Raw genomic sequence first — 15596 nt, 5'->3', positions numbered from 1 at the left:
CCCTTCTTCTCCACCGCCAACTCCAGACTCTGTCCCTTCTTAATTGCCATGTCATATGCCTGGAAGAGGCTGCCTGAATCAATATGTCCTGTTCCGTCTCTAGCAGGCTTCAAATTCAAGCTGAGCCCACTCTTTTAAAGCTGCTTTCAACTTCTAACTCCCACTCACTGTCACCTTACCCATTGCAGCATTCCTTCTTCCAGAATCTCCCCAACCAAATTAGATTGTAAGCTCTTCTGAATAGGGGCCGTCTATTGAATGTTAAATGTGCAGCACTGCGTACGCCTTTTAGCGCTATAGAAATGATAAATGATAGTAGTAAGACTTGATGGGCCGTGGCCCTTTTCTGCCATCATTTTCTATGTTTCTATGTTAAGGAAGACATTGAAATCCAGTGCCTCCAGGTCGTTGTCTGAGAGCTGCTTCTAGTCCCATTCACAGGACTCCTGAGGCAGGCTGAGCTCTAAATATGGAAATGAGATAATTGCACAAGGGAGCTTTTGGGGGAAAGAGAGGAACCTTATCCTGATGAGATGGACTTTGTGCTAATAAGATTAGAACCTAGATATTGGCACTAGCAATTAAATTCAGAAAACAGTCTTTAAATTGCATCTTGGGGACAAATGGGCAGCCATTTGAGTGCCTGATTCAAAGATAGGTGTGCATTTGTCCACATTAAATTTCATCTGTCACTTAGATGCCCAGTCTTCCAATTTCCTATGGTCTGCCTGCATTTTTCCACAGTCCACATGAGTTTTAATAACTTTGAACAGTCTAGTGTCATCTGTAAATTTAATCACATCACTCGTCGTTCCAATTTCCAGATCATTTATGAGCAAGTTAAATGGCACTGGTCCCAGTACAGATCCCTCCGGAGGCTGTGCGAACTTGGTGATCTCTCCTGCCGATCTAGAATTTGGGATTTGAGCTGTCAAACCTTACTTTCCTGTCAATGCCTGAGCCAATCAGAAAGTAAGGCTACGACAGCTCAGGTACGTTAGATAGATTGTGAGCCCACCGGGACAGATAGGGAAAATGCTTGAGTACCTGATTGTAAAAACCGCTTAGATAACCTCAATAGGCGGTATATAAAATCCTAATAAACTTGAAACTTGAAACTCAGACTCTTCGGCAAATTTCGGACACAAATGTGGCACAGCAAGGTTAGGGAATCACTTGGCAATGATAGAGAGTCACTCGGAGTGCTTATTTTAATATTAATGACTTCGTTGTTCTACATTTGCATGGCAGTTTCGGAGACTGCTTGAAAACTTGGAAAAAACCACGGTAAGCCGTTTTAATAATCTGCTGCTAAAATACATGCACGTTAAACTGGCTGGAACTGATTTAGCGTCTACGTTAAAGGCAACCTTAAGTTTTGAGAATTTGGCCCCTCCAGTCCGTCTCAAGCTTATTTATTAAACACCTGTATGGAACAGTGTCAAAGGTTTGACTAAAATCTAAATACACCATATCTAGTGCACTTCCTCTATCCAATCTATCCAAAGAAATTGACCAGTACTCCTACATGGCATTCTTCCTTCCCTAATCCCACTATCCTGGAATTCTTCAAGACCTGACGCTACCAGATCCGCCCACAGACTCAAACTATCTTTCCCCTCATTAAAAGGCGTCATGTACACAGGTAAATTAGGGAAATCCCTTTTGTTCAAATTCACTGAGCTTTGGAATAACCTCCCTGCCCTTCTGCGGAACCTAGGCTCATTCCAATTATTCCAAAAGCCAGGGCTTCTTGGCTAGAATTTATGCTATAGAGTCATTCCATTGAGTTTAAGAAAAGGCAGAGATGGCAGAAGTGACCTTTGCAGTGCTGGTGCTTATTCTGGTGCTCTCTTCAGGTACAATCTTGGTTGTAAAATGAGGAGTCCTATTGTAAATATTCAGAGCCTGGGATGTTTGGGAACATTGTGTTTACCATGACTGTTCAAACAGCTTCTGTTTTCCCTGCCCATAGTTTACTGCTGAAGTCTCTCCTTAGAAGATTAATATTTGATTTATTCTCTTTACCACTTCCCCTTGTAGTACTAGGTAGTGCTTTGTTCCCTCCATGTAGAGATGACCTTTCCTGACCAGGATCATCCTTGAGTGGTGGGGAGTCTCTTTGAGTTTGAGTGGTTAGTAATTTGTATACAACACCTATTCATGGAGATCCATCAGCGCAGAATATTGCATTACTTGTGTTGGTATGCATTGGAGGATATAGCTGGTAAATTGACCCTTGGTGTATCTCAGCTTGTTCTCGTCTAGTTTCTCTGTATTTTCCTTTGTTTGCAAGCTGACTTTGGGAAAGTAGCACTTGAAACAATGTCGAGCAGTGATTCTTAACCTTTTTTGAGTCAGGGACCCCTTTAAGAATCTGATGAAAGCTATGGACATCCTTCCCTAGAAATATTCACATAAACACAACTTAGCATGCAATGAATATAATGTGCTTTATTCACCGAGACTTGATTGTCTCATACATATATGACATACACAAAGTATTATTAAACTTTAAAGTAAACAATCTAAAAAAACACTCCTTTTTTATGCAAAAAGTAACAGCCACTCATAATTAGGAAATACAATCATCTTATGCAAATTAACAGATCTACTGCTACTACGTTTTCTACTACCATTGCTACTACATCTACTCTCTCATTGTCTGTGAGAAAAATCACCAGTACCAGGCTGTATAGTGAATATCTTATCTTCTATTTGTGCGTCACTCATACCTATACAGGTTCAAGGCAACTGTAAAGACAGGTAAGAGGGGAGAGAAAAAGGAGGGGGAGAGAGGAGGTGGATAAGAAGGGGGAGAGAAAAAGAGGGGAGAGAGGAGGAAGGGAAAGAGAGAGAAGAGAGGGTAAAGGAGATTAAGAATCGAACAGATGGGTTTTCAGTTTTCTTTGGAAAATGATGTGGCAAGGTTCAGTTCTGGTCTTTTCTGTAAGGCTATTCCAAGTTTTGACTCCAAGGAAGGGTAAGCATGGAGTGGAAAACTCGTTTATAGTGAAGATCTTTAGTGGATGGGAGACTTAGTAGCATCCGGTTGAGGGTTCTGTGGGAAGTAGACCATGCTATTGAGAAGAGCTGGATGAGTGGGGCCGCATAGTTTCCATAAAGTATATATATATATATAAATGAATGTAAATGTTAATTTTTATCTGACCCTCACGGACCCCCTGAAACCCATCCATGGACCCCAGATTAAGACCCCCTACTGTAGAGGGAGGTGAAAAAGGCTTTGGTAACCTGCGTGGAGCAACCATGATGTTGACCGTTAACGTTGAGCAGGATTTAGTGGAATGTTGTGTGCTTATGTGGATTCTTACAAGTTTAGTGATGTAATTCTTTCTTTCTCTGTTATCTATAGATCCCATTTTTTATTTTTTTAACTATTCCCTACCTTGTCAAATCCTTTTATGTTTTCTTTCTTAACAAATTGTAGTTCTCCCCTTTGTCTGTCTTGTAAGGTTTATGTTTATTTGTTGTTTGTTCCCTATATATATTTAAACTATTTTTATTATACAATGCTTTGAATTCTAGGAGAAGTGCTTAGTCAAAATTTTAATAAACTACGAACTTATGAAAACTATGATTTATTTACTGTCTTTTTAAAGAAAATCACCTCAGGTGATATAAAGCAAGTAAAAGTTGAACTTATGAAGGGACAGAGATAGAGGGAGATGTTGGTTGGGGAAGGGAAAGAGGTCCAGAGAAGAGAAAGCATGCAGGAGGCAGAAAAAAAGAAATATTGCATGCAGTGAGAAGGAAGTGCAACCAGAGACTCATGAAATCACCAGATGAGAAAGGTAGGAAAAATGATTTTATTTTCAATTTAGTGATTGAAATGTGTCAGTTTTGAGAATTTATATCTGCTCTCTATATTTGTCTATTTTTCTATAGTTGTTACTGAGGTAACATTGCATATTTTAAATTCATCTGCCTTGACATCTTTGAAAACCCCCCAAATATAAATGATAATTAACATTTTCTCTATGTACAGTGTGTTTTGTGTTTTTTAAAATTTTGTGGTTACCATTATGTATTAAGATTATATTGTGTGTATATGAAAAATGGATGGAAGAAATTACATTACAATTAGTACTATTATGGGGGTGGGGTCAGGGGCGGAGCTTGGGCGGGGGTACTCAGTTGATATTTGTTAGACTTAGGGGGTACTTGGCTTGAAGAAGGTGAGAAACACTGCTAGGCCCAGGGAAGATAGGCTGTGTGTAGTGGTGGTGGGAGCAGGACCTGGCCAGTTTCAACATCACTTTCTACTGAAATCAAGCAGCTAATTTTGGTTGAAACCAAAGATCCTGGATTTGGTCGGACTAGTCTGATCTGTGACTTCCTTGCAGTATGCAGCTAGACTGCAGTTCCTATAATGTTTTGAAGTGGGAAGTTTTAATTTTTTTAATCAGTTCCGCTTAGAGCAGTGGTCTCAAACTCGCAGCCCAGGAGCCACATGCGGCCTGCCAGGTACTATTTTGAGGCCCTCAATATGTTTATCATAATTACAAGAGTAAAATAAAACAGTTTCTTGATCATCTGTCTCTTTAGCTCTAAATGACAATATTATTATTAAGACTTATCCAAAAGGAAAGATTTATAAACTATAAAGAGTTTTACCGTATGCAAAATGGTCTTTTCTTTAATAAGACATTAGTTATTTTTTCTGAGGCCCTCCAAGTACCTACAAATCCAAAATGTGGTCTTGCATAGGGTTTGAGTTTGAGACCACTGGCTTAGACTGTCCCTGTGAGCATAGACACAGGATTATCAGCTCATAAAAAACAGTTCTTGCTGTCCCTGGGCTTGATTCTCTTGGTTGGTTGGGGGGGGGTTACATAGGGACATGCTTACCCCTCCCCTGACTCATGCTGAATGGCTTCCTCTGACTAAGCTAGACATCACACACATGAAATCTTTTTAAACTAGTACAGAGGTTGGACTGTATGTGGGGAAAGGGGTGGGGTTTTTGCAAGCTGCACCCCCTAAGGGAAGCTCTTTCAGTGTTTGTATTGCTGCTTGGTGAGGATTTTGGCTGCTAGATTAGTTATTGCTCTGACTTAAGACAAATGTTGGGAGCCCCACCCTGTGAGAACTGCTGAGCAGGAGGGAGGCTGGTGGTCCTGGCCAGACCCCCTCACAGCTGACTCACAGGAAATGCTGCCAGGAAGCCTTTGAAGGGTAGAACAGTCCTGGGATTCTGCATCTCTTCTCCACCCTTTTCTGCTTCTCGGCAGGTTTTCCAGGAACAATGAAGAATTGAGTCTTTTTTTTTTTTAATTACTCCTATTATTTCAGTTTGTTTTATACCAAAGAACTGTGTGGGAATCTCCTCGGTTTTGCCTGCTAGGATGTTTCACCTCGAGTGCCTTTAGGAGGCTGTCGGTGTGTCTCCAGTGGGTTTTCTTTGTCTGAAGACACAGTGACCATGGTTCAGCGCTTTAGCCTCAGGAGGCAGCTCTCTAAGGTGGGTTCTGTGGCGGTCTGTGCATCAGGAGAGGGGACTCTGTGCCTTTTGTTCTTGAGGTGTGGTTTTGTTCTCCTGGAATAAGGTTTAAAGCGGTAGTCTTTGCACTGGCAAGGAATGGTTTTAGCTGTGGCTTAAGAGTCCTGCCTTCTCAAGGAAGAAAAGCATGTATAATTAGCAATTTCAGAAGCTTGGGGAGGGGTGGGGAGAGAGAAAGGCAGGTTTGCTGTGGAGCCCACTATCCCAGCTATGGGCATCCTACTGAAGTGGTGTCAGATTTTAGGATTTTCCTTTCTGTAGGATTTTAAAGTGGTTTATGCTTCCAGCCACCTCTGGAATGAATATTAAGTGTGTGTGTGGGGGGGAGGGGGGGAGAGAAATGAGGTGCTAATATTTATGTACTGAATATGTGCATAGATGATTAAGACACCAACAAATGCAGGTATAAATGCCAAAAACTTGGTTAAGCACTCTTCTGTAAATATCTAATCTATGCTGTATTTAGATTTAGATCTTGTAAATATGTGCATACCATAATCGTGTGTATTTGGTTGTTTGTATGCCTGGGTGGGATTCACACTTGGCGAATAACATATATATTATCATAGGTTACCAGTGTTTCATCAGCATTTGTGCTTGAACATTTACATCCGCTCAGTGGCTGGTGCGAGTGCTCCAGCCTAAAATTTACACAGGTTGTATCATTTTAACATTAATATTCTATAGAAGAAAGAGTAGCCAATTTTGCTAGTCTAATCATTTGCACAGGGGTAAAAGTGACTCTTTAGCTTCAATGGTAGCTCAAGATAAAATCCCATTCATGTTCAGGAGGTGTTTCTCCATCCCCAGCGTTTTTACAGAATGGAGGTAGCGGTGGGATTTGAACCCTGGGTTCTCTGGATCTTATCCATTAATGGCTGCTCTGCTCCAGTATCACACACTGCCAGAAGTCCGAGTTGAAGCTGATTTCCCTAGGTTCTGCCATTGTTACATGGAAACATGAAGACAGATAAAGGCTAAATGGTCCATCTAGTCTGCCCATCTGCAGTAACCATCATCTCTTCCTCTCTCTAAGAGCTCCCATGTGCCTATCCTAGGCTTTCTTGAATTCGGACACAGCCTTTGTTTCCATCACCTCTACTGGGAGACTATTCCACGCATCTACCACCCTTTCTGTAAAAAAGTATTTCCTTAGATTACTCCTGAGCCTATCGCCTAAAACCTCAACTTGCTTGGCCCTGAAGTGGACTTTTGACAACTCTTCCACAGTTTGGAATGGAATTAGGATGTGAGATGTGAGAGAGGAGCAGATGTACTCTAAAATCAACTTGTAATTCCATCACATCATAAGGGATCAAATCTGATTGAAGGTCATATTTTGTTTAGTTAGACCAGGCCGAAATGATGCTTAAATAATAGTTTTTCCAAAAGAATGGTAACTACTGGCTAAGCTGTCAATTCCTGTCTTCATGGCCTTTATACCCTAGGGAGGCCTGGGGTTGCTCCAGATCAATTATTAAAGGCAGATACTGTTCTGATTTTGTGCCATGGTTATTTATTCCTTGTCCATTAAGACAATGGTGTAAAACCAGAATTGAATTAGGTGGTGAGCATAAGCAAGCCCTATCCAGGGACCGGTGTTTGCTGATAGGCCTATCATAGATCAATGATCAGCCTAGGACAAAACAGTTGGAAAAGAAAGCTATAGGATGGGATTGCTTCAGGGACTTTTGTGTGTGCGTTGTGAAAAATTGAAAAGATTTGGACAACCTCATGAAGCAAAGATGTTTGCATTTGGGCAGAGATCACAAACATGGACCAAGCTCAGAAGTGAAACACTTCTTAAATTCTTGGCATATGGCTGCTTCTCCCATACAATTTTTTTTTTTTTTTTTTAAATCATGCTTTCAATAAAAGCACTTAGAAGACTCATGTTGGCACATGGGTTGGCATGAAGGGTGGGGTGGGGTGCACTGCAGTGACAGAAGACTGTTCTCTTTTCCTCCAGGACAGTAAATTAGTGAAAAGTTAGCTTGATAAGGAAATGCATTTCCTATTATTGTCTAAAATGAATGGCTCTGGCCTGCCACCTGGTGCTTATACTTGCAGCATGAGGGGGAGAACAAAAGGTGGGCTGAAGGTCGCCTAAAACTATATAAAAAAATGTTCTGACCCTTGGGGGCAAAATGAAGAGACAGATGGGCATAATGTACTGAGAGAGACAGACAGAGCTCAATGCTGTGTAGCGATTAATTTATCTATAAAGCATCATGATTGTACCCAGCACTGCACGTGTGCAACAGACGGGAACTCTACAGAATAAATAGCAAGGATAAAGTGAAGAGAATGCAAATATGAACTCTCCTTTGAAGGTTTCTAGAGAGATTTCTGTTTCTTTCATTCCCAGCTTTTCCCTTTTTATTAGGCATGCTCTCTTACTGAGTTCTAGGTAGTTAGGAGGGATAGGGGCTATTGTGATCTTGCGGTCTAATTAGCTCATCATCAGCCTATATATACTGTTGTTTTTTTGAAGGGAGGAGTAGTATTTGTTGTTTGGACCTCAAATACTTGTGGTGTTAGTACTGGGGGAAAAAAAAGCCACACCTGGAGATTCATTGAATCTGTGGATGAAATCTCTGCCTGTTGCATTGCCCAAGAGACGTGACCTCTGCACACTAATGTTCAGAGGTAGAATAAAAGCTGGCACCTTCCTTACCCACATAGGCAGATGCTTTTCTTATAAATACTCACTCATCTCATTTATTCTGAACTATAGCTTCTTACATTTCTAACATTACTTCTAATTGAACTTTCCTTGAAATAACCCTCGGTAACAACTTTTGGAAATGTTCCTTATATCAGGAAATGCCTTAGAAAACATTCATTGTTCCCATTTTCCAGGGTACAATAAGATTGTTTAATTTCTCCACCCCACTCCAAAGGAAATTCCGTTTTCAGTATTAAAGAAAAGTGCCCAGTGGCACTTTTGAGTACCCCTAAATTCTTTGGGGAGGGGCTGCTTGCTTGTTTTATCCATACTTGTGTTTCTAATGTGAGAAGTTCATAGAATTTCACATAGGAACTTAAAAACCACAGGACTAGTCGGACCACATGTTCCTCATGCCGGTGAGGGGTGGAAACTGGGCAGCCCCCTTGCAAAGAGCAATTTAGTCTTCTTGAAACAGAAGCTGCCAAATTGCCACACAACTGTTTATGGCCCTTGGACAAATATTTTCACTACTTTGGTTTGCTGGCACTGAAGCAAATATTTGCAAGTCTTAAGAGTGAAATCTTGTATTACGAGCTATGTATGGTAAAAGCCCCACACAAAATACTGGTATATCTTCTGTCTTTACAATCGAAACATGCAGGAAAGAAAAAATATTATAAGAACATAAGAAAAGCCTTATGGGGTCAAACCAATGGTCCATCAAGCCCAGTAGCCCGTTCTCACGGTGGCCAATCCAGGTCCCTAGTACCTAGCCAAAACTGCAGTGCTTCCAGTTCAGCCATTCTGGATTAAAAATGATGAGAGAGAGAGAAAACCTTAGCTCACAGGCTCCAATAGAGACTCCCGAGGAGAATACAGTGCAATATTCACCCTGGGGAGGGAGGAGGTTGTGTTTTGTGAGCCGGTAAACTTCTTCAGGCTTTATCAGCAAGATCCCTGATTTCAGCTTGCCTGACCACTGAGAAGGATCTTTGTTGGCCTCTGCTTGGATGAGCAGTTAAGTTGGGTAGAATCAGTTAATATAAGTGACGGAGTGTAGACTATTTGTGCTACATGTTAATGCTTCCCATTTTCCAAAAAAAGCAAATCTCTGCTCACAGGCTCCAATGCCATGTTTCACTGCTTCTTGAGTTTATAATTAACTTAGGTTTAATGTTTCTGCAAATATACCCCTTCTTTCCTTTGTTAAAGTGATTGAGCTGAGTTATACTCTAATCCCCTGAAATGTTTAATAGATTCATGGGTGTCAGAATAGAAGGGCCTTTGTTTTGAATTATTTTGTGAAATGTAGAGAATTCCATGTTTTCACAGCAACCAACACAGGGCTGTTGAGAAGGAGAAGAGAAAACCTTGAGGATTCAACCCAGGGAAGGATCGGGGAGTCTGTGGGACAGAGCCATGCAGGAGAAAGTGGCATGGAGCAAGAGGCCCAAAGCCAGGACTGCATTCACTAGTTCTGTTTAAGAAAATTGTGAAGGAGGGATCTATTTTTAAAACATGTTCATTGTGCAAGATGTAGTTTGGTGGGGGGGGGGGTGTCGATCGGGAAGTGCTGCAAGGGGGATGGGAAGAAGGAATGGCATTACCTTTTCCCATGCAGAATCTCGCTTTGCCGGCCATGTCAGCATCAAATCTCACCTTGTCACGGTATCAGCAGCAGTTCCCACATGCTGCCTGCTGCTAACCCGGAAGTCTCTCCACGGCAGAGGGGAGACGTCTGGGTTAGCGGCAGGCAGCAAGTGAGTCACTGCAGATACCACGGCCCAAAGAAGCAAACCTTGGACTAAAGGGGAGGAGAGGAAGGAAAATTGGTGGCATAGGGGGAGAGAAGGGGTGAAAGGAACTTCAGGAAGGAAAGCTGATGGCACAGGAAGAAGGAAAGTTTGTGGCACAGGGGAAGGGGAGAGTGAGAGGAAGGAAAGATGATGGCATGGGGAGGAAAGGAAGACATGCATGGTGAGGGGAGAGGATGAAAGTGCACATAATGGAGGGGAGGAACAGAGAGATGGTGCTTGCAGGGGGATGGAGAGATTTGACATATAGCACAAAGAAGGGAGAGAGGTGTTGGACATGGGGGTAGATGAGAGGGACAGAGAGATACATAGGAGGTGGAAGGGGAGAAGGAGGGAGATGTTGGATCCAGGAGCAGAATGGAGTGATGGAGATATGCCTGGAAATGGGAGTGAGAAAAGAGAGTGAGAGAGTGTAGCAGGGTAGAGAGATGTCAGGTTATGAGGGTGGGAAGGAGATACTGGGCTACAAGGGTGGAAGAAGGAAGATTTATTTATTTAAAAATTTATATACCGCATATTGAATGTGGTTTACGAATTACATACAAATCAGTGCTGAGAATAGTAGAACCCCAAGGGGGAGGAGGGGTGTCAAGGAAACTTATAAGATGATCGATATAACAGAGAGTAGAAATAAGGTAATGGAGGTACATTGAAGATGAAAGGGAATGGAGGGCTGAGGAATGAATGAGATAGGGAATTGGAGAGAAGATGGAAATTTGATAGGTAGCTGAAAAATGGAAAAGAGGAGAAGGGTAAGAAAGAGGCAGAAAAGAGCTAAAAAGGAAAGGAATGATCAATATGTCTGAGGCAGGTGTAGTGAGAGAATAGGAGAGAGTAGAAAAGACAAATGGAGAGTAGCCACTTGAAGTAGAATTAGCAGATGACAGGAAGGCAGAAAAAACCAACATTACATTACATTAGTGATTCTATTCCGCCATTACCTTGCGGTTCAAGACGGATTACATTCAAACTAAAAACAAGAATTACATTCAAAATTTGAAAGAATAGAATAAGCGATGATATAAAATTTTTAAGGTAATAAAAAAAAAAAGAAAGTTGGGTAAAGAGTTACCAACTGGAAGTAGAAGTCTTTAGGAGATAAGAATGGGGTGAATTATGTGGTTTTAGATAACATTAGGTAAATAGAAGAATATTAGAGAGTACTAACATTCAGACAACAAAGGTAGAAGAAAAACATTTTATTTCAACTGTTTAAATGGAATATGGATAATAGTAGCAAAAATATTGTTTACATTTTTACAAATAAACTTGCAGAATTTGCTAACTTTGTGCGCAGAATTTTGAATTTTTTCTTGTCCAGAATTATGCCAGGCGTAAACAAAGAAGTAGAAAGGGGTGGGAATGAGAAATTTTGCATATGGTGGAGGGGAGAGACATACATAGATAAGAGATTGAGAGAAATGTTGGACATAAGATGGAAGACAGGGAAAGATGGTGCAAGGGGAGAGAGAAAGAAATGTTGCACATAATAATGGAGGGGAGGAAGTGAAAGATGTTGCAAGGAGGAGAATAGAGAGGTTTGACCCAGGACACAAGGCAGAAGGAGAGAGAGAGAGAGAGAGAGAAAGATGGTAGACAGTGGGACAGAAACAAATGTTGGATATGGCAGTGGGAGGGAAGGTACAAAGACGAAAGATGAATGGTGAGCATAGGGAAAGAAGAAAACCTCAAATGGACAGGAGACCCTGGTGAGCGAGTTAACAGAAAACAAACAGAAACCAGAGCCTGGGACCAACATGATTTGAATAATAAAATGACCAAACAACAAAAGGTAGAAAAAATAATTTTATTTTCTATTTTGTGATTACAATATGTCAGATTTGAAATGTGTATCCTGCCAGAACTGGTGTTCGCGAACGTGAGCTAGGACCTAACAGATGAAAAGTCTTTTTTGTTTTGTTTACACCACAGCATTAGTGTGGTTTGGTGTGGGGGGGGGGATGGAGTGGGTAAAGAGGCTACAAAAATTAACTTGCCAGGCCATTAAAAAAAAAATTACTCAATTGGGCAGGAAAAGTGAATCAAATAAAAAAAATAATAAATAGGCCAAATTGAATCGCATGGAAAAAAATTTTCCCTGAATCAGGCAGCACTTGTATGCAGCATTGTGTAATTCAAGTCTTGCATTAGAAATGAGTACATAGTGGTATTGCCATATTACTAGGCTGGTTCTGTACAACAGACCACCCCTTCATTAGTTTTGACTGGCGTAACAATAAATGCCTCTTTGCAGAATCAGTGCTGGGCATTTTAAGACAGCAATCAGCTTTTCACTATGTAATGAAATGTTCAAACTAATTGTTTTCAACTTGAAGTTGACTGAGAGTCAGTGCAAGTTTCTTTGTGGGGTGTGAGTTTTTAACCCAGCTGTGATGGCTGCTTTTCCTGTAACCACGTTTTGGTTTTAACTCTAGCATAAATAGGCAGCAGCCTGAGTGAAGCCAGATGAAGTGGGATATGTAGGAAATGGTGGCGAGAAATAATTATATGACAAGCAGCTCTTTAAATTCTAGCTCCTGTGTAAGACAGACTGGGGAATGAAAGCATCCGAGTACATACTGCCAAACCTCAGGTCTCATCTGCTAAACGCTTGGTCTTACTTCTGAAGTAGTCCTAAGCTTCTGCCCTGCATTACCCTGAATTCCTTCATGCAGACTGCAGCTGTGTTTCTGTAATCAAGAGAGCACAGATCTTTCACTCTGGTCCTTTATCAGAGATACAAGCTGTGGGAAGTCTGCCCAAATTTTAAGCTACTCTTATCCATCCCTACAAAGACAAATTAGTTAATTGGCAGACATAGGGCTGCACGTCCACCTGGGTGTGGATGGTAAATTCCCCCCACCCTCCAATCCATCAACTTGTGGTGCCAGAGAGTGAAAATGATGAAAAAAAATCATAAGACATCCGGAGTAATCTAAGGAAATGCTTTTTTACAGAAAGGATGGTAGTAGATGCGTGGAACAGTCGCCCAGAAGAGGTGGTGGATACTGAGACTGTGTCTGAATTCAAAAGGACCTGGGATAGGCACGTGGGATCACTCGGAGAGAGAAAGAGATAATAGCTACTGTGGATGGGCAGACAGGATGGGCCATTTGGCTTTTATCATAAGAACATAAGAAACGCCTTCACCCGACCAGACCTAGGTCCATCTAGTCCAGAGATCCGCACACGCGGAGGCCCATTTAGGTACTGCCATCATGTTTCTGTTTCTAAGATAAAGTTAAAAAGTCATATAGTAAATATAGAGTTTGGACTGTGATTTCTTCAGATATGTTACCTGCTATTAATCGTTTTTGGGTTTTTTCCCTCAAAAGGTTTATTTAATAATTGCAAAGGCAAAAACAAAACGTAACAATGCATCCAATTCACAATACAGCAGTTTCCCCATCCTTTAAGAACAAACAGTCATACTGGGATTCTTTAGTACAAGTATAAACCCCACCCCATTCCACCAACCATCCCAACCACATCCACAAAGGGAGGACAAAAAAGTCAGCACAACATGAACAGGGTGAGACTCCTGTGGACTCAAATACCACTTAATGCATGGCTGCTATTAATCTTAATGTACTTGCGAATGCCACTTGATGACTCACTAACAGATGCAAGATTTATTTCATGGCTTATATCTGGAAATTGTACGCAGAGAAGGACAATGAAGGATGCACATTATCAATGAAAAGGCCTCACCTTCAAATGGTCAGAATCTGTGGTGAGGTCACTTACAGGGGTCACTAACCAGTCTCTGGAAGCTGGAACATGACTCTTGCGAATGGAGTGCTATGATTGGACAGGCGAGTTCACATGACCAGATGGCAAAATTCCACTCGCCACTCGGTTAACTGGCATTGAGCAGTTTATCTGGCTGATATCTCAGGTCACAGCCAAGTAGAGCTGACTGACACAGCTGTAGTTCAGTTTTCGCTTCCCCTTTGGGCTCCGTCTGCTGGCAGCAGGAGATGTCTCTCTGAAGGCCTGTCACGCTTTAAAGTTTGGGGGTAGTTGCTTCTCTGAGGTCGACAGGAGCAGCTGAGGGCCCAGAGCTTGGAGGGATTTGGAGAGAAGAGTAAAAGAAGAAAGCTAAACAGGACACTAAGTTTAAAATCAAAGTGAATGAGCATGAAGAGTCAGAAGAGAAGGCAAAGCCAAGATGAAGAGGAAAAAAATAATCAAAAACGCATCAAGGTCAGAACGTTTTTTTTTCTGTGCTTTAAATTCGAAATTTCACTCCTCTGTTCCATAAACTTGTTCTGTGGGTGTTGTTAGCATACACAAACAGATAACATAAGCAATTGCCTCTGCTGGGTCAGACCTGAGGTCCATCGTGCCCAGCAGTCCGCTCACGTGGCGGCCCAACAGGTCCAGGACCTGTGCAGTAATCCTCTATCTATACCCCTCCATCCCTTTTTCCAGCAGGAAATTGTCCAATCCTTTCTTGAACCCCAGTACCGTAATCTGCCCTATTACGCCCTCTGGAAGCGCATTCCAGGTGTCCACCACACGTTGTTTAATATCTGAAAACTATGGTCCTCCTGAGGGCAGAACTGTACAGTTTAGTGTATTTACTGCAGAGGACAGGATGGCAGGTAGCAAGTGCTGGTGCAAAAAGAAATGATTGCACACCCACTCGCTTTTCCACCAGCAGTTTCCTCCTGCACAGAAAAATGACCAGATGACTGCCTATACATGCCATCTACTATCCCTTCCTCTCCCTTAGAGATCCAAAAGTTTATAGTTTGCTTATAGTATGCCTTTAACAAGGCAGATTACAAGTTCACGTACATAATTAATATAACAAGCCAACATACATACAGAACCAATAAAACAATTGCCATCATACATATAGACATCAATGTCCAATTTCATCTTACAAAATAAGTGTCATTTCAGCAATTTCTTAAAAGTGCATAAGTCCTTCCGCTGTCTAATATAAACTGGAAGTTTATTTCATTTTGTAGGACCTGCGCATGAGAACATGCTGGTTCTTGTACTTCTTCCAAGCTTTCTTGAATTCAGGTTCCAACCCAATTGGAGCTTTAGTGCCGTGATTCTTCATTTGCAGCTACAAAGGGATATCTTCTCCCAACCCACTTAGCCCAGTCATTGGCACAATAGATCTCAGTATACTCAAGAAGATGGGCATTTCCAAACACATTCTTGTCCTTCAAGCAAGCAGCTCTTCCCCCCCCCATCTTGGGTAGAGAAGCAGAAAGCTGAAAAAAAATCAGAATGACTTGTGCCTGGCTTTTGCCAAGGGCCACTTTGCAAAGTACATATGTCTGTCCTTATCTCTTCTGGAGCACAGACTTGGATTGCTACTTGCTCTGTTGTGGAAATGAGGTGGGGACCCCGAGCAGCGTGTTCCATGCTCACAGCCTTTGCAACAGTTAATAAGATGGATCATATTTAAAGAGTTGTTTCAGAAAGCAAGTACTGACTATAGAATTCAAAGTGCTGGTTATACAAGGTAGAACTGCGGTAAACGTGGCTGTCATGGGCTATTCTTGTATTTCTGCAGGAAAATATTTATAATGTTATGCTTTGTGAATTTGGATTGCAATTTGCT

General features: G+C 41.6%; 1 protein-coding gene across 3 annotated transcripts in view; it reads left to right on the top strand.

The window, feature by feature from the left end:
• TMCC1 (transmembrane and coiled-coil domain family 1) overlaps positions 1–15596 on the top strand; it is a 96292-nt gene that overhangs the window by 39427 nt on the left and 41269 nt on the right. The window contains exon 1 of one of the 3 annotated variants that reach the window (XM_033926266.1): positions 5386–5485. The exons of the other annotated variants lie outside the window; for them this stretch is intronic. Coding sequence (XP_033782157.1) covers positions 5447–5485 — 39 coding nt within the window. The 5' untranslated portion in view covers positions 5386–5446. Of the gene's footprint in view, positions 1–5385; positions 5486–15596 lie in introns of those variants that run through there. 3 annotated transcript variants of the gene reach the window in all.

Source organism: Geotrypetes seraphini, chromosome 17 (genome assembly GCF_902459505.1).
Source record: "Geotrypetes seraphini chromosome 17, aGeoSer1.1, whole genome shotgun sequence".
Classification (NCBI taxonomy): domain Eukaryota; kingdom Metazoa; phylum Chordata; class Amphibia; order Gymnophiona; family Dermophiidae; genus Geotrypetes; species Geotrypetes seraphini.
This window is presented reverse-complemented; position numbering and strand designations above follow the sequence as displayed.